The following is a 20,237-nucleotide window of genomic DNA, read 5'->3' on the forward strand; positions in this document are numbered from 1 at the left end:
TTCTTCTTCTTCTTCTTCTTCTTCTTCTTCTTCTTCTTCTTCTTCTTTTTCTTCTTCTTCTTCTTCTTCTTCTTCTTCTTCTTCTTCTTCTTTCTTAGGCTAGTGAGAGCAGAGTTGCAAGTGGATCAGGGGATCTATGTGCTGTAACAGTGCTTCACCAAATATTGTCTATGACCCAAGTGAAAGACAAATTACACAGAACAGAGTTAAACTGGCAAGGAAGATTTTATTCAAAACTTTTGCAATATGGAAGAGAGATTGAACTCACATACTGCTGAAATAAAAGGCAGGAGAGGTTTTTTAAAGATTTTATTTATTTATTTGTCAGAGAGAAAGAGCACAACCAGGGGGAGTGGCAGGCAGAGGGAGAAGCAGGCTCCCCACTGAGCAAGGAGCCAGATGCAGGACTCGATCCCAGGACCTGGGATCATGAACTGAGCCAAAAGCAGGGACTCATTCCCAGGACCTGGGATCATGAACTGAGCAGAAGGCAGATGCTTAACCAACTGAGCCACCCAGGTGTCCCAAGGCAAGAGAGTTTTTTAAGCACTAGGGCGAGGTAGTGAAAAAGTATAGGAGGACTTTAGCAGGAATGTTGGTCAGTGTTACTAGGCTATCTGTGTCTGTTAATGGGTGCCATGGGGCTTGGGCTCCTACCCTCCCACAAAGACTGGGAGACAGGGGCTCTTTCTTCATGATTACTTTTCAAAGGGATGGTTTCCAAGACATTCCTGGGTTGTAAAGCTGGAAAGAGGTTGCAAGATTTCCATCTCAAAGGAGCAGAGGAAGAATGTATAATCACAAGTTTTCTAAAGTAGATGCTCTAAGAAAAAGGAGGTCAGAGACCTACAGTCAGGAAGAAACCTGTCAAATTTTAGTCAAATTGAAGGGAGTGTTAAGGTCATCTTGGTCACCTGTTGATGGACTTCTAGATTTTACCTGGTGATCTGGGAACTGATCTAAAAGTACAAGTCCCTTCCTATGGGCAAATGATACACAATCTCACAATCTTTAAACTCTATGTATAACTAAAAGTTGCATGTGCCTGGGTGGCTCAGTCAGTTGAGCGGCTGCCTTTGGCTCAGGTCATGATCCCAGGATCCTGGGATCGAGCTCTGCATCGGGCTCCCTGCTCAGCGGGAGGCCTGCTTCTCCCCCTCCCTCTGCTTGCCACTCCCCCTGCTTGTGCTCTCTCTCTCTCTCTGTGTGTCAAATAAATAAATAAAATCTTTAAAAAAAAATAACTAAAAGTTGCTCACTAGTAACCTACCAAATTAGATATAATGGAGATATCTTTGCGGTCTGCTTTAGAGTGCAAGAAATTTCACCATCTGAAGTTTACTAAGCAATCATAATAGAGACACGTCTTGAGTACTGACTCTATGCCAGGTAGTATTTTAACCATGTTTTATATAATGTAGAAAATAGTCCATCAGCTCCTCTTTCCGCAGAAGTTGTCACTTGTCCTAGGTCACACTGGGAATGGAAGAACAGATCTCAGAACCAGGCCTGTAATTGCAAAGCCAGGATGTTAGCCCCAGATAGACATGCATGTGAGCACAGGCTGGAAGAATGGCAGAGAAAGAGGCAGAAGAGGCTCCGTTTTCTTTTTTCTTTCCTTTAAGGGATTGAAATGTCACTGAAAGGCAGGCCTAACTCCTCAGCACTCTAACAGTTCCTACATCAACTGTAGTTCTGTTCTGCTTCTTGAATGGAAGCCTGTCTTGTCTCCATACAGGTGGAAAGGCCTTCTTCTGATATTGCTTTCATTCTCATTGACTGTGGTCTCCCAGCAGCACTTCATTTATTCATGTAGAAATTATTAATGTGACAGGACGCAGCGTGATTTAGAATCCGTTTAGATTCCTACGGTCATTTCACATTCCGGTGGCACAAAGCAGAAATGATGATGGGTGTCCTCGACCTTTCTCCCTGCTTGGACGACTGCATCAATTACGGAAATAGTAAAGAGATGTATGACCACCATCAGTCATGGTGCGATACTACTGGACTGCGAGTCACTATTTAAGTAAGATATAAAAGCTTTAAGATATGTGCCAAATCTTCTACTACATAGATAGAGTCTTGTGTTACATTTTACTTTTTTTTTTTTTAAAGATTTTATTTATTTATTTGACAGAGAGAGACACAGCGAGAGAAGGAACACAAGCAGGGGGAGTGGGAGAGGGAGAAGCAGGGGGAGTGGGAGAGGGAGAAGCAGGCTCCCCGCAGAGCAGGGAGCCCGATGCGGGACTTGATCCCAGGACCCTGGGATCATGACCTGAGCTGAAGGCAGTCGCTTTAACCAACTGAGCCACCCAGGTGCCCTACATTTTACTTTTTAACTTGAAGAAACATTTAGAAGCCGAGGAAATACTATGGAATGCTGAGAGTTTTCTTTGAGAGAATTAAAGTTCTTACGGTAAATGTTGTGATCCCTGTTCAGGTTACCAACTTGTTTTGGGGTGAATATGTTAACTTATTAAAAACTAATTATAAATATTTTACCAAGTATTAGGCCCAGGCTACCACCCTCTTGGAACAGGCCATCTAGAAAGATATACAGTCAAGTAAAGCAGCAAATACAGTATGGTATAATTAGTTCAGTGAGCCCCTGTCAAAATTACACAGCTCTTTATGGATTTATATATTTGCCTGTCTCCCTCATTTAGGCACTTAACTCCATGAGGGCAGGGACCCTGTTTCTCTTGTTGCTCTATCCATAGCAACTGACACACTTCGGAAGCTCCATGAATATTTTTAATTGAGTGAAAGAGTCATTTATTATGCAAGTAAGAGAGGCAGCCAGAAGGTTGGAGACGACTGGATCAGGAACGCTTTGGTCAGGGAAAACTACTGAAAGAAATTGTCATATTGTCAGAGAATCTATTATATTATCTTTTTCATATTTTCCATGTTTATATTAATTGGATTCCACCAGCTTCCTTGAGCATCTGTTGTATACATGGCCATGCACTGTGTTGTCTAATCCAATTGATCCAGTAGGACTGTCCTCTGAATGTACTGACAGCTGAAGTCCCTTTTATACATAAGGAATATGACATTTTTACTCTTAAATCTTAACAATATAATGTCTTATTTTCATTTCAGACTCTATTTGAACATATACCTTCTACTGACATAAGAAACTGCGTATAAACCAATTAACATTGAACACTGCATAATGGCCCTCCTTCTACTTGTTGGAAGGTCATCAAGTTTTAGCTTCTTACAAACAGCACTCCATATTGCCCTGGAGGTTGCTATAGGAATATTAATGATTATCACTAAAAACTGTCATGTAGCCAAAGTCCATAATTACAGAAGTATATGTCATCCTTTAAACAAAATACCCTAAATTTGCCCTGTCTAAAGTTCAGAGATAACACAAGTAAAACCAGTGAATCACCAGAAGTAGAAATTAGTGAAAGTTTATTGTGTACAGACCAAAAAGACAGTTTAAAAACTGGGAGCACTCATGGGACACCTGGGTGACTCAGTCGGTTGGGAGTCTGCCTTCGGCTTGGGTTGTGGTCCTGGGGTCCTGGGATCAAGTCCCACATCAGGCTCCCTGCTGAGCGGGGAACCTGCTTCTCCCTCTGCCACTCCCCCTGCTTGTGCTCTCTCTTTCTCTGACAAATAAATGAAATATTTTAAAAAAAAGAAAACTGGGAGCACTCAAACCAAAACATAGAAGGAGGCTCAGGGATATATTTTTATAAAGCAGCTTAGATAGTAGGAAGGCAGTGACTGTTTATTCTTCAGTGATTGATTATAATATCAGAATTTTTTTTTGAATGATAGGGAATTGCTCAGTGGTTATCTCATATCAACCTTGGAAATCAGTTCAAGCTTTGCTTATGATTTACAGGGGCATAAGCAAGAAAAGACTGAGATCAAGTTAGTCTTGCCCAATAAGCTATATTAAATTTTGTGTGTATCCCTAACTGGTTTTGTCGGCTCAGGGAATTTTCTGGGCTGGTCACTCACTGTTCGTTTTTTTTATTTTAACAGCCCCAGTCATTATCTGCCCCATTCTTCTACCTTCTCCATTAGTGGAAGCATGATGTTTGTGCAGAATTAGAATAGTTGTGATAAATCTTTCATGAGGTTAAATGACTGGTTGCTTGAGTTTGGAAAAATGGAAATAAAAAATCTGCAGCAAAAATAAGAAGGAAGATCTTTGACCTTAACTTCAGCACCTTTAGTTAAGTAGGACTCTCCTTGGAGTTTGAAAGCTTTCCTAACTGAAATAAAACCCATGAATTAAAAAGTAGATCTTTTTCTCTTATTTGGAAAGTGAGGTATAATTTTATGCATTGTCAGTGCCGTCATGGAGTCAGTATATTTCCTCCCGTGGATAGAATACATTCATTAATTGTGTTTACATTTTCAAAATTGTATGGAAACTACTATCTTGACATTTTGTTTTACAAATTTCTTCAAGCCTAATTCGGAAGTGATAACCTCCCTCCTTCCCATTGTCTGTTATTAGTTATGGTGTGACAATTAAATCACCGGTGAAGGGAGTAGTTAACTTACGTTGATGTTACATGAATGAAGGTTGTGTGCGTGTTTGCAAAGTGCCAACTTGAAAACCCCTTGAAATTCCTCTTTGCCTCTTCTCTCTAAAAAATTGTGAATAGAGCAAAAGGTTTAAGGAAAGAGTGAATACAAAACATTTACTTGACTATTAATACCAAAACTTTAAAAATATCTGTACAGGGGAAGTGAATTGTTTAAGTTTCAACAGTCGTCCACCATTATCTTAACTATGTATATATGGTCCCTGCCTCAGTGTGGAGACATCAGGCTAAGTCAGTCAAATTGATGAGCAGTTAAGTTCAATTATCTCTAGTTTAGTTTTGTGTTTTTGATTGTAGTATTATTTTATTGATAATGGGGTAATTTAATTAAGATATATGGATTTATTTAAACTAACAAATGATTGGTGCACCTGGCTGGCTCAGTCGGTAGAGCAAGTGACTCTTGGTCTTGGGGTCATGAGTTCAAGCCCCACGTTATGCATGGAGTTTACTTAAGAAAAATGAATAAAATTAAAAAAAATAATAAACTAAGAAATGGTTACTGCCATGGTACCGTTATAAACTGACATCTCATTACCTTAGTGATTTCTTTCTGGATTTAAATCTCTTTGATATTTGCCTTAGAAAGCATGTGTTTAGAATTTCCCTGCTGGGGAATCTATATCCCATGGTTATTTTCTGTGTTGTCCGACATATTTTTAAACTGTAGAAAATATATACTGTTGAGAAAACTTCACCACATATAAGAGTTAGTATCTGGAAGCTATTTTCTGTGTTGTCTGACGGGTTTTTTTTTTAAACTAAAATAGCTAACAAAATGAAATGTAACAGGAAGAGAAGTTTTAATGGTACAGACTGTCCATAGGATTTCAGTGAAGATTCAACTAGCTAATTAAACAGAGGCAAAGCATACAGAGCATTAGTACAAGCTGAAACTAAAAAGGTACGAACTTATCAGATCACTTATGACAGGATTCTTTAGGTTGCAGGTTAAGCTGCACAACGAACCTACCTGAAACAGAAGAGGAATTACTGTCCTTGGAAACTGGGATATCTGAGAGTGATCTGGCCTTAGGTACAGCCCGGTGCCGTGTTCATTGCTGTCAGCAGCATTCAGTGTTTCTTATATCACTTCTCCGCCCTTGTGTGGGTGTCAAGGTCTGCTTTTCCTTCTGTGGAATTATAATTTGCAAAATGTTTAGCTATGGCCAAAGGGAATATTGTTTGCTATCAGGAGAGAGATCTTGGCCATGAATGAAGCTAATCCGGAGTAAACCATTTATAACAAAGTATATTAATTGGCCACACTGTGACTTGTATTCCTCTTTAGGAAAGGTGAGGATCGTGTGAAATAAAAGGAAAAGGAAAATTTTTTTTTACCATTTTAATCATGTTTAAGTATACAATTCAACAGGGTCAACTATATTCACATTGTTTTACATCAAATCTCGAGAACTTTTCTTCTTGCAAAACTGAAACTCTATACCCATTAAACAACTCTCCATTCCCCATTCCCCCAGCCCCTGGAAACTACCATTCTGCTTTCTGTTTCTATGAGTGTGACTACTTTAGGTACTTCATGTAAGTGGACTCATACACAATTTGTCTTTTTGTGACTAGCTTATTTCACTTAGTATGATGTCCTCAAGGTTCATCAATGTTGTAGCATGTGACAGGATTTCAAAAGGAAAAGACATTTTAAGGTTTTTTAAGTTACTTTAAAAGGCTATCCAAGAACAGATACTCTCAGGCAACTGAAATTCATGAAATAAACATAAAATCTATGAGACTGAGAATAGCTGGAAAATGCACTGCTCACTTAACATTTTTTTTAAAATTCAAATTCATTTAGAACATTGGGATTACCAAGAAAAAAACGCAACATCACATCTGCATCCTTTGGACTACAAGTTTTTAATACTTGCTGCTTTTAGTATTCTAAAAGTGGCTCAGTCAGTTAAGCATCTGCCTTTGGCTCAGGTCATGATCCCGGGTCCTGGGATCCAACCCCATGTCCAGCTCCTTGCTCAGCAGGGAGCCTGCTTCTCCCTCTCCCTCTGCCTGCCACTCCCCCTGCTTGTGCTCGCTCGCTCTCTCTTTCTCGTTCTCCCTCTCTGTCAAATAAATAAATCTTTTTTTTTTTTAAAGTATTCTTTGGGGGTGATTTCTTAAAAAAAAAAAAAAAGACATATTTTATTTAAAATTTTTTGCACATCATTTTTTTAAGATTTGTTTATTTATTCTAGGGACAGAGAGAGTCTCAAGCAGATTCTGTGCTGAACACAGAGCCTGTTGAGGGGCTCAATCCCACAACCCCAAGATCACAACCTGAGCCCAAACTGAGAGTCAGACATTCAACTGACTGCACCACCCAAGCACCCCTGCATGTGATTTTTAATGAAACCTTTTATTTTGAGACAATTATTGATTTGTGTACTTCTGTAAAAAATAAAAAGTATTGCAAAGAAATCCCATGTACCCCTTAACCAGTTTCCCCCAGTGGCAAAATCTTAAAAAAGTGTAGTTAAACATCACAACCAGGACATTGACTTTGATATATTCCACTTATCTTATTCCAATTACCCCAGTTTTCCTTGTATTTATTTTTGTGTGTGGGTAGGTACATACACATGTATTTAGTTCCATACAATTTTATCGCATGTTAGACATAGAATTTTTAGAGTTTATAGATTAGATGTGGTTATTTCCAAGGTGCTATTATTGTTGTAAGTCTTAGTAGCATTAAGAGTATTATTTTATGGTCTTAATTTTTTTTTTTAAGATTTTATTTATTTATTCGTGAGAGACAGAGCGAGAGAGAAAGGCAGAGGGAGAAGCAGGCTCCCCACGGAGCAGGGAGCCCGATGCGGGACTCGATCCCAGGACCCTGAGATCATGACCTGAGCCAAAGGCAGACATTTAACCATCTGAGCCACCCAGGTGCCCTATGGTCTTAATTTTATGTGACAAACATATATAGATGATATGAGGAAGGGCATAGCATATCACACTTAAGCTAGATCTTTGCATTCAACAACTTATTCAAGCTGTATCCTTTAATATTTTTCTCATTCACTCTATGATTATAAAATGATAGATGAATCTTTTTTCCCAAGCTCATTTCTTCTCCTTAATATTTAGAAGTGGGTACAGTTTTTTTTTTTTTTAAGACTTTATGTTTAAGTAATCCCTACACCCAGAGTGGGGCTCCAACTCACAACCCCAAGACAAGTCACATGCTCCTCCAACTGATCCAGCCAGGCGCCCCGGGTACAGAGAAGTGAGAAATACTTGAAGAATTTTATTTTATTTTATTTATTTATTTTTAAAGATTTTATTTATTTATTTGACAGAGAGAGAGATAGCGAGGGCAGGAACACAAGCAGAGGGAGTGGGAGAGGGAGAAACAAGCTTCCCGCAGAGCAGGGAGCCCGATGTGGGGCTCGATCCCAGGACTCCGGGATCATGACCTGAGCCGAAGGCAGACGCTTAACGACCGAGCCACCCAGGCGCCCTGGAGAATTTTACTATTAATATGTGAAGATAATAATTGAGGGAAAATAATAGTGTTAATTTGAAAATCCGCTATTTTGCATATACCTTCATATTTACTGTTTTTATAGAATAAAAGAAAGATCATTAGGCATTTGCTTTAAGGATAATAAGACTCCCCATTTAGTTACATAGTATTGCATAACTAAATCATAGAGAATAAAATGAGTTTAAATATTTGCAAAGCAAATTACCCAACCCTTAGGTACACATTTGCCATTATATTTTACACGACTTAAATGATTTATTATTTCTTGTTCACATTCATAAATTATTCTAATTTGCAGAGTCTGTACTTCCTAGAACAGGAATGTCTTTTTTCTATAAATCCTCCTTAATCTCATTTGTAGGAAGAGATTCAAAGAGAGTTTTCTAAGTTAGAAGATCCTTTCTTTTAACAATAAATAGAGTGGCTTAAGGAGAACAAAAGGACTTGTACTAAATTGAAATAGCTTCTTTAGACAAAGTAAGGAATTTTCTCCTTAATAGAGAAAAATTAATGCAACCATTTTCTTAATAGAGAACATGAAAAATGTTCGTGAACAGGTTTTCAATAATGGCATGGCCTCTAATTTCTCCTTTGTTTCAACAGAGACATCTTGAAGACAATTCAGCTTTTTAGTTTTTAGATGATAATCTGAGGTCAAATGATGGCTACACTGAGCATATTTGAATTATTTTTTAAGGAAAACTTAAGGCCATCCTCAATTGCTCACGTATTCAATACTAATAATAGTAAAAACAAATAAGTACAATAATAATACCTATTATTATGACCCTTATTAATAAACAGCAGTTACTATACACCAGGTACTCTTCTAAGTAATTTTTCTAATCCTTCGTAACTCTTTATTTCTATTCCATTTTTTAAAAAAATATTCATTTGAGAGAAGGAGAGAGAGAGAGGAGGGAGAGAGTGCAAGCTGGGGGAGGGACAGAGGGAGAGAGAGAATCTCAGACAGGCTCCCCACTGAGGACAGAGCCCCACACAGGGCTCAATCCCATGACCCTGAGATCATGACCTAAGCTAAAATCAAGAGTCGGACACTTAACTGACTGAGCCACCACGGTGCTTCTCTATTCCACTTTTTTAAGCTTTCCTTTCTTTCTTCCTTTTTTTTTTTTTTTTGAGATTTTTTTTTTTTTTTAAGTAATCTCTACACTCATCATGGAGCTCAAACTCAAAACCCTGAGATCAAGAGTTGCACACCCCACCGACTAAACCAGCCAGGTGTCCCTAAACTTTCCTACTTCCCATCTTTTCTATCCCTTACTGAGCTTTCCATGATGTCTCTTCTTATCCTTTCCTTCTGATTTTGTTTTCATGTCTGTGATAGTTTATTTGTTATGCTTTCTTTATTTTTTAGTTCTGTGAACTGACATTTCATCTCCCCATCACATCTTTGAGATATTTTATTTCTACTTTGTTGTCTTCAAAGATAGAGGAAAGTGCTTCTTATGTTTTTGAAACACTTGCTTAAATGTTGCCCTCAGTTCATTGTCTTCTGTTTTTTGGTGGGGTCGGAGGGGGAGGGCAGAGGCTAGTTTTTCATGTGGTCTCTTTTTCTTATAGAAACTTTGTGTTAATGTGTACTGTGTTCCTTTTTTTAGAAAACATACTTATCCCTGGCTGGAAAAATTACTTTTCCCTGGACAAGCTCTTCACCACAGATTTATTTTAGCAGAGATGTTTGTCACAGTTCTAGGCTTGCTGATTTCAACAAAGAAAAGGCTTTGGTCTTCTCTGCTGCCTCATGTTAAACCTGCCTTATGAAAACATGGCTTAACTACTTAATTCTTTGAGTTCTGTATCTCTGCTTCTTCTCTGAAACAGAACATTTCCATCAGAGTTTATTTGCCCCCCCTCCCCCAGGTCACCTCAGCTCCTACACCCATAGTTGTCTACGCAGAATAGGTTTTATACCCTACATTGTCAGGTCGTGTATTCTTTCTGGTTATTCCTGAGATCTTCTGTCTTTGGGCCCTTCTGCCCCTGACATTGCTCTGCTTGGCCTTTTGTCCCCACTTGTTTCCAGATGACCCAGCTCAACCTTATCAGCTTTTGGAAAATATATACATATTTTGGTGACTATGTATTATTCTGGTCTTTTCGTTTTTAAAGATGGAGTTTGCTGTATATTATTTTTAGCATTCCCTGTGTCTTTTAAAAATTGCCTTATTGAGGTATAATTTACATTCTACAAAAGTCTCCCCTATAAGTGTACAGTTTAGTAATATTTAGTAGATTTATACAGTTGTACAACAATTAACAAATCTAGTTTTCAGAACTTTGCGTTGCCCCAAAAGTTACTTTGTACCTGTTTGCAGTCAACCCCTTACTGTTTCTTTGAAGATTTCATTGCTGAAATGAAAGTCCTTTATTGACATAGCTGTGATCATTCCAGAAGTTATCTGTGTTTTGTTTTCCTTACTAATAAATCTAAGGGAGAAATGGAAGTTTAATATAGTAGAAGACTAATAATAATGTACCACTATTTCTTGGCATCTGTTCTGCTCTCTGCTTCTTATAATAGGTTTTTCTGTAGCCTCTCAGGTAATTTTCTTACCAGGGAGTGAGATTTGGGTGGAAACAGTTGAAGCACTAGGGTCTGTTAGGACACACTGATGCTAATTGCTGCCATGGTTTTGTTGGTGTGAAATGATTTTCCCCTTCCAGTATAAATCTCTGGAAGGAGCATGAAATCAATTGAAAGTTCTGTAAAGAAGAAGTCCACCTATATTAGAGGTCCTGAATTATTTCAAACAAGCTAATATAATTTTAAAAGTAAATTTTACACTTTTTTTTAAAACAATTTTGCTACATTCAAAATTTAGTGTGACAAGTCACAAAAACCGGCTACTTGTTCTAGCTGTAGTTGTGATGTCTTATATCTCACTTGTCCCCTGGTTAAATCACTTAACCCTTGTGAACCCCAGTATCCTGAAATTTCCACAATAATTTATCTTTCTTAGAGTAAAATGTTGAGCTCTCTTGTTAGGAGAAGATGCCTCAACGGCATGTTTGATACATTAAAGCACTTGAGTGTGTGTAGCCAATTGTAACTGTTTCCAAGCATTTCCAGAGATAAGCAAAGACGAAGCAAGCCAAGGAAAGGGTGCCATTCTCCTTCTCTGAAAACTAGCTAACAAGAACAGCCTCTGGAGGAGATTGGCAAATCCTCGAACTGTTACTTATACACAGTTATCATTTACTGAGTGTTTTCTATGTGCCAGACACAATGTTTAGCATTGTATATATATTTTTCTTATAGAGCAACATTTTAAAATACATTGAGGTAGTTGACAGTTTCCCTTTTATAGATAAGGAGACTGAGACTTAGACAGATTGGCTAGGAAATGGCTTAGAAATGGTGGAACCAGTACTCAAATCCAGATCTGGCTGACTTTATAGCCAGGCTCTTAAACACTCTCACATTTATGCTGTATAGCTTGGACCTCCCTACATTTAAAAATAGGAAATTTGGATATGTTCTATGCTTCTTCATGGAAAACATGATAAATTCAAGACGTTTTCATCATTACTGTACTTCCTAGAATGTGTATGAATACACTGTTTTCAAGGATTTGCCCCATCACTGTCTTTGTCTATTTGTAATATTAAATTTATCAAATTATGCAGTATTAATCACTTTAATAGCACTAAAAGAGAGTTTCCTCTGAGCATTGTTTCTAGCATTGCCCCCCTTTTTCTTAGTCCTGTAAAGCATGCCTAAAGAAAGAATAGTTTCGGGAAGCTCAGTCAGTGAAGCATCTACCTTCGACTCAGGTCATGATCTGACCAGGGTCCTGGAATTGAGCTCCATGTCATTGGGCTCCCAGCTCAGTGGGGAGCCTGCTTCTCCTCCTCCCCCCTGCTTGTGCTTTCTCTCTCTCTCTCAAATAAATAAAATCTTAAAAAAAAAAAAAGAAAGAATAGTTTCATATAGACAATACCTTTTACAGGTGGTATAATTAGTAGTTCATATGTGATCAGAAATCTGTTTTTTTTTTTTACCTTCTTGCATAAAAAGAAATAAAAATCTGTGGAAAATTACATAATGTAAAATATTGAGCGCAATTTCAATAATAAATGATAATACCACAAAAAGGGAGATATAACGGCCTACTGCAAATTATGAATTTAATTTGATTTATCATTAAACAGAATTTTAAATAAAAGTCAGCATGTGTTTTGAGAAGAAAAATATTGGATGCAGTTGAACTTCTGTTTTGAATCAAGTCCAAAATCCTCTTCTAAATATCTGTTGTTATATTCTTCTGATAGTGATTTGAAAATCTGAGTATCTCAGATGAAATACCGGAGATAAAGAATCTGTGGTAGTACTGGTCTTACTCCTTTTAGGTCACCTTCTCTAGTTAAACTTCTGTGATTTATCTCCTTCCCCCCCTCCTCTCTCTCTCTGTCTCTCTCTCCCCCCCCACCTCTCCATCCACATATCCACACTTGTTTATGTACATACATATCAGAAAAACCTACCTAACTCTACATACATATTTATCACAATTTCAAAACCAAATCTCAATAACTGGAGTATAATAAACAAACATATCTCAAGTAACAGTTCGATGAATGTTAACAAATCGAATACATACATGTCACCATGACCTACATCAACAAATAGAACATTAACAACACTCTAGAGCTCTCAACCCACTTTCTTGAATTTTTATTACTATTCTAATAGCTAATAGCATAGCTTAGCTTTACCTGTTTCTGAACTCCATGTAAATAGAATCAAACAAAATGTATTGCTTTGTATACGTCTTGTTTCATTGTGAGATTTCTCCACATTGTTGTAATATTTCATTTATTTTAACTGATGTATTGTCATTATATGAATATAGGACATTTATTTATGTATGCTACTCTTGATACAAATTTGGGTTGCCTTCAGTTGGGTGTATTTTGAATAATGCTGCTATGAAAACTCATATATATTTTTAGGTATATGTATGAATATATTTATATTGGGTATATATCTAAGAGTAGAAATACTGAGTTATAGGGAATGTATATGGTCATTTTAGTCAATAAATTTTCCTCAGTGGTTGAACCAAGTTCCATCCTCATCACCCATGTGTGAGAGTTCCAAATTCTGGCAATGTATTATCAGTCTGTTTAGTTTTAGCATTCTTGTAGGTCTGTAATATTATCACATTATGACTTTAAATTGCATCACCCTGATGAGGAATGACCTACAGAATGTTTTTGTATGTTTATTGGGCATTTGCATATTCTCTTTTGCGACGTCCCCATTCAGGTTTTTTTGTTTTGTTTTCTTTTTTTCCCCCATTTTCAGCTGGTTTGTCCTTCTTCCTCACTAATTTGTCTAGGCTCATTACATATTCTCGGTATTAGTCCTTTTTGGTAAGATCTGGTAAAAATATCTTTTCCCACTCTGTAGTTTACCTTTTATAATCTTTTAATGTTGTTTTTGAGGAACAGTTATTAATTTTAATGTAGTCCATTTCATTAATCTGATTTTATGGTTGGCATCTTGTGTCATATTTAAGAATTCTGTACCTAACCAAAAGTCATGCAGATATTTTTTATGTTAACTTTTAGAAAGCTTATTTTATTTTTGTACCTTTTATATTTATATCAACAATCCATCTGGGATAGATTTGGCAGGGGGAATGTAGGGGGTCAGTTTTTACTTTTTTCCACATGAATACCAACTGACCTTGCATTATTGATGGGAAAGATCCACCCTTTCTCCACTCCCCAGTGTCTTATTTGTCATAAATCGAGTGATGTCATAAGTCATGTGTAGGTTTATTTGTGGATTATTTTGGTCCTTTGTTTTATTTGTTTATCCTTGTATCAATATTATACTATCTAAATTTCTATAACTTTTTAAATCTGTGGTGTATCTTTTTTTAACATTGTCTTGAATATCCTTGACTTTTCATTTCTATATAAATTTTAGAATCAGCCTGTTAATATCAAAAGCAACATATTCTTTTTAATAAAGAGTGGGATTTGTATTGAATTGCATTTGAACCTATATATCAAATTGAGAAGAATTTTTTTCACAGTATATTTTAAACAAACATTTGCAAATATAATCTAGCCATATATAAAGAGGACATAATATCAGGATCATGATGGGTTTAGTCAGGGAATACAATAGTTGTTTAATATTGGAAATACATTAGTAATTCACCATAACAGGGGGAAAAAAAAGTATCACATAACCTTCTCAATGGATGCAGGAAAAAAACCCTTTGATTAACTTGAAATGTCATTCATGATAAAACTCTTAGCAAATTAGAAATAAAAAGGAACTTAGTGTCCTAAAGAAAGATATTGATGACTTCTTCACTAAGTCTGGGGTTGGAACAAGGTTGTGCTATACCACATTTTCCTGAAGATCCTGGCCCAAAACAAGGAAACCTAACTCAGACTTGTTACTTCCCAGCTGGCTTCTGTAGAGTGGGTGTTCCAAAGACAAGAAGTGGAAGCTGCCAATCTGGAAACTGGCACAGTGTCATTTCTAGTGTGGTCTCTTAGTTAAAGTAGTGACAGAATCACTCAGATTCAAGAGAAAGGGGCATATGAGCGAAATAAGTCAATCAGAGAAAGACATGTATCATATGACCTCACTGATATGAGGAATTCTTAATCTCAGGAAACAAACTGAGGGTTGCTGGAGTGGTGGGGGGTGGGAGGGATGGGGTGGCTGGGTGATAGACATTGGGGAGGGTATGTGCTATGGTGAGCTCTGTGAATTGTGTAAGACTGTTGAATCACAGACCTGTACCTCTGAAACAAATAATACATTATATGTTTAAAAAAAAAAAAAGAAGAAGAAGAAGAAGAGGGAGAAGATAGCAGGAGGGGAAGAATGAAAGGGGGGAAATTGGAGGGGGAGACGAACCATAAGAGACTGTGGACTCTGAAAAACAAACTGAGGGTTCTAGAGGGGAGAGGGCTGGGGGGATGGGTTAGCCTGGTAATGGGTATAAAAGAGGGCACATTCTGCATGGAGCACTGTGTGTTATACTCAAACAATGAATCGTGGAACACTACATCAAAAACTAATGATATAATTTATGGTGGTTAACATAACGTAATAATTAAAAAAAAAGAGAAAGGGGCATAGACCCCATCTCTCGATGGGAGGAGTGGCAGAGAATTTATCACCACTATTCTGCCATAAGTTCTTACATGTTAGAAACTAGTTATTTTTTACAGTAAAAAGTGAGCTCTGGCTTGGTTGGGATAAAGCCAGGCTCTAGCTTCATTGAATATAAAATAATTAGTCATTGATTTTCTTCCTTGGGGTGTTCCTTGGCTGTATTCTACTGTTTTTCAGCATTGTTGCTGCTATGGAAAATGTGACACGATTCATTCTTTTCCTACTTACAGCCAAATTGGGTTTTGTTTATTTATTTTGCTCTTTTTTCTCTTGGCCGCATTGCCCATAGATCTATATCTGCCTTTATTATAAGAGAAATATGGCCCTCAGATATATTTTACATATGTAATCTTACCTTCTTTAATATATGTCCATGTGTATTGAATATATATTCAAGCTTTTGAATGCATATAAATATATATATATTTATATATGTGTGTGTGTGTATATATACACACACACACACACACACAAAGATTTGTATTTGCAAACTTTTTTTAAAGATTTACTTATTTTGAGAGAGAGAAAGCATGCGCAGGGCAGGGGGAGCAGAGGGTGAAGGAGAGAGAGAATCTCAAGCAGACTGCCCACTGAGTGGGAAGCCCAACACAGGGCTTGATCTCACAACACTGAGATCATGACCTGAGCCGAAATCAAGATTCAGATGCTTAACTGAACGAGCCACCCAGGCACCTCTATATCTCAAACTTTTAACCTCTCTTTTATGTTTCCATTATTTTGCTAAATTTTGTCAAGTCTCTTCCTCCTGTGTTTTCCACAAGTCTATTTCTTGGTTCTTATAATGTAACCATCTTTGGTTTTATTTCTCTTCAAGCTCATGTATCTACTCCTTGAGTTCTTGTTTTATGAAGATTGTATTTTCTTTATTTGATTTGTCATTTTTACTTGCTTTGGATATATATTCTTAAATTTGCAATATTCTTTTCCTTCTTATTCATCAGTATACCTACGGATATCTCATGTTGCTACTGCTGCTGGTAGTTCTCCTTCTCTTCTTCCTCCACCTCCTTTTCCTTTTCCTTCTCCATTGGTACTTCTCTTGAATAGGTGTGGTGGAGGTTTCTTTACTGACAGAGAAGGAAGACTCAGCTGGCAATTTGAAGTGTGATCTTATAACTTTACGTTTTTCCTCATTTTGTTTCTACCTAAAGTAGTGAACTTGTTCTAGACTAGTAGTCAAACTTTCTGGCTCATAAGGATGTCAAGCATGTCTAATTTTGGACATGATCCTTTAGATCAGTAGTGTAGATCAGTATAATTTCTGTTACACCTTACGTTAACAAGAACTTACTCTGTAAAGATGTTATATCAGAATGCTCAGTAAAACTTACATCTTCTCCGGGTCTGCTATTGCCATTCCAAGCAACATGGCATGGGATTTACTCCTCAGGCTGAACCCTCTATTTTGGGAAACCCATGCTCTACCCACCCTGCCCCTCCTTCACAATGATCCCTTATGGGGTTTTGGGTATATTCAATTCTTATTTTCATTGATATTTTGGGTCAATTTCAAAAGGAATAGAGAGGCAAAGATTTTTTACTTCAAAATGCATAACTGGAGGTTAGTGTGCAGTGTTTGTATATAACAGGAGGTTAATTCGCATTATTTGAGCATATGAATCTGATATTTTGAAACTATTTTCAGGGTTGCCTGGGTGGCTCAGTCGGTTAAGCATCTGCCTTCAGCTCAGGTCATGATCTTGGAGTCCTGGGATCCAGCCCCATGTCAGGCTCTCTGCTCCGTGGGGAGCCTGCTTCTCCCTCTCCCTCTGCCTGCTGCTCTGCCTGCTCCTGCTCACTTGCACTCTCTCTCTCTCTCTCTATCAAATAAGAAACAAAATCTTTTAAAAAAAAAACAATTTTAATTTTGCTTAAATATAAATTTTGTAAGTCGACTTTTGTTAGGAAATACCATATAACTAATTTCTATTAAATAATTTAAATGTTTTCATTTATTGCTTTCTTTCTTTTTAAATTTATTCTAACATCTTGATTTCTTTCGCTTTTCAGATGCAACAACTGTTCCATGAAAATTATGAACATAATCGGAAGGGTTATATCCAAGACCTTCACAATAGCAAAATCCATGCAGCCATAACACTTCACCCCAACAAAAGGCCTGCCTACCAATACAGGCTTCATAATTACATGCTCAGCCGCAAAATTTCTGAACTTCGCTACCGCACCATCCAGCTCCACCGGGAGAGTGCTTTGATGAGCAAGCTCAGTAACAGCGAAGTGAGTAAAGAGGACCAGCAGCTGGGAGTAATGCCTTCTTTCAACCACTTCCAGCCTCGGGAGAGAGATGAAGTGATAGAATGGGAGTTCCTGACGGGGAAACTCCTTTACTCAGCATCTGAGAACCAGCCTCCTCGACAGAACATCAACAGCATCCTGAGAACAGCACTGGATGACACCGTGCTACAGGTGATGGAGATGATCAATGAAAACGCCAAGAGTAGGGGACGGCTCATTGACTTCAAGGAAATTCAGTATGGCTACCGCAGGGTTGATCCCATGCATGGGGTGGAATACATTTTGGATTTACTCCTCTTGTATAAAAGACACAAGGGGAGGAAACTGACTGTGCCAGTGAGACGTCATGCTTATCTTCAGCAGTTGTTCAGCAAGCCTTTCTTCAGAGAAACTGAAGAGCTAGACGTCAACAGCCTTGTGGAGAGTATTAACAGCGACACTCATTCATTCTCCTTTATATCTAATTCTTTAAAGATACTATCTTCTTTTCAAGGTGCCAAAGAAATGGGAGGGCATAATGAAAAGAAAATACACATTCTTGTTCCTCTCATTGGAAGGTATGACATTTTCTTGAGATTCATGGACAACTTTGAAAAAACTTGTCTTATTCCAAAGCAGAATGTAAAGCTGGTCATCACCCTTTTCAGTAGGGATTCTGGCCAAGATTCCAACAAGCATATTGAGCTGATAAGAGAGTATCAGAACAACTACCCTAAAGCAGAAATTACTTTGATCCCCATGAAGGGAGAGTTCTCCAGAGGTCTCGGTCTTGAAGTGGCTTCTTCCCAGTTTGACAATGATACTTTGCTGCTATTTTGTGATGTTGACTTGATCTTCAGAGGAGACTTTCTCCAACGGTGTAGAGACAATACAATTCAGGGACAACAGGTGTACTACCCCATCATCTTTAGCCAGTATGACCCAAAGGTAACCAATGGGGGAAATCCTCCCACTGATGATGACTTTGTCTTCTCAAAGAAGACTGGATTTTGGAGAGACTATGGATATGGAATTACCTGTATTTATAAAAGTGATCTTCTGGGTGCAGGGGGATTTGATACCTCAATACAAGGCTGGGGACTGGAAGATGTAGATCTCTACAATAAAGTTATTCTGTCTGGCTTAAGGCCTTTCAGAAGCCAAGAAGTGGGAGTGGTGCATATTTTCCATGCAGTTCATTGTGACCCTAACTTGGATCCTAAGCAGTATAAGATGTGCTTAGGATCCAAGGCAAGTACTTTTGCCTCAACCATGCAACTGGCTGAACTCTGGTTGGAAAAACATTTGGGTGTCAGGTACAATCGAACTCTCTCCTGACAGTCCGGGCAACACATATTGCCTTTTTAAAGGGGAGTTTACCTCATTGTTGGTTGTTGTTATTTTTATTTTATTATTGTTATTTTTATTATTATAATTATTATTGTTATAATTTTATTTTGTTATCCTGGTCTTAAACTACTCTTGGTTGTCTTCCAAAGGGTGTTTGTTGACCTCAAGCAAGAAGAGTCTGCAGTTCACTGATATTTCAGATTTCTACTGAAGTCAATTATGTATTACTTTTATATATCTTTATTTGAGATTGAGTTAAATCGTGGCAATCAAATGACTTTTGAAACTCATTCATCATGAGAGACAGCTTAGAAGAATGTTCTCTTGAGGCTTAAAGATGCAATATCGACTTTTATTTTGTTTGTTACATTCAATGTGATACAACTATTTACTGGTGAAAGGTACCACAAAAGTGCTTTATGCTTCCTATGGGGAAGGGACTCTGTAACATAAACTTGAGTTTTGTAATTTATACAAGGACTTAAATATATAGACAATAATTTTCTTCATCTTTAGAATTTTTAAAGTAAAGAAACACTTCCGATTGTATGTTTATTTTTTAAAAAAAGTTTTAAAAATTGAGGAGTTTTGTTCCACAAGCAACCGGTACTGGCTACCCTGGTCTTCTGACAATTATGTACTCCTCACAACTGTCTGCTATAAATGCGAATGAACTTTATTTTCTCAAGGAAATATGATTTAATTAAATATTCATGTACATTTTAGAAGCTTTATGAAACAATGTCCTTCATTTGCTGGCAAGAAGATAAAATATGACAGAACCTGGTTATTTATAATAAAACACAGGTATAACAGTAATCCCTTTTTCAAAAACCCTGAAGAGGTGGTGGTGTGTCCTTTCAGCCATACCTGATGTATTTCTTAGCGGTCCTACTCACCAAAATGTGCTTGCTACATAGACTGGAAAAGTTAATAAGGGATTATGGGCATACTGTTTGTATTATTATGCTTTAAATCCTGGCCTTCACAACTGATTAAAAAATGAATGGTTTCTTTATTCAATAATTTACATTCCAGGAGAAGCATTCTTCCTCAATCTCTTCAGCTTTGTGATCAAACCGAAGTAAGAACAGGTCAGAAACTGCCTTTAATTTGGGTTAATTTGGGTTTTCATGAAATGTAGCAGACTGTACATACTGTTCTGCACTTTGATTTTCTTTTTTGACACAATAGGACTAAAGTTTGCTTCAAAGTTGATTTGAAAGCTGTTGTCGGAAATCGCCACCATTATTTGGAACTGATTGCCAGGAAATCGCCACCATTATTTGGAACTGATTGCCAGGCATTTGCCTTAGTGATGGGTTTTATACAGGGTAACAGTCTCTTTTAGTGAGGACATTTGGGGACC

At 37.4% G+C, this 20,237-nt stretch overlaps 1 protein-coding gene across 1 annotated transcript in view; it reads left to right on the forward strand.

The window, feature by feature from the left end:
* Positions 1-19,891, forward strand: part of CHSY3 (chondroitin sulfate synthase 3) — a 302,545-nt gene extending 282,654 nt beyond the window's left edge. Inside the window, exon 3 of the mRNA XM_035014048.1 lies at positions 17,294-19,891. Coding sequence (XP_034869939.1) covers positions 17,294-18,856 — 1,563 coding nt within the window. The 3' untranslated portion in view covers positions 18,857-19,891. The remainder of the gene's footprint in view (positions 1-17,293) is intronic.
* The last annotated feature ends 346 nt before the right edge of the window (positions 19,892-20,237 follow it).

Source organism: Mirounga leonina, unplaced genomic scaffold, assembly GCF_011800145.1.
Source record: "Mirounga leonina isolate KUSES-001 unplaced genomic scaffold, KU_Mleo_1.0 Mir_168, whole genome shotgun sequence".
NCBI classification, from domain to species: Eukaryota; Metazoa; Chordata; class Mammalia; order Carnivora; family Phocidae; genus Mirounga; species Mirounga leonina.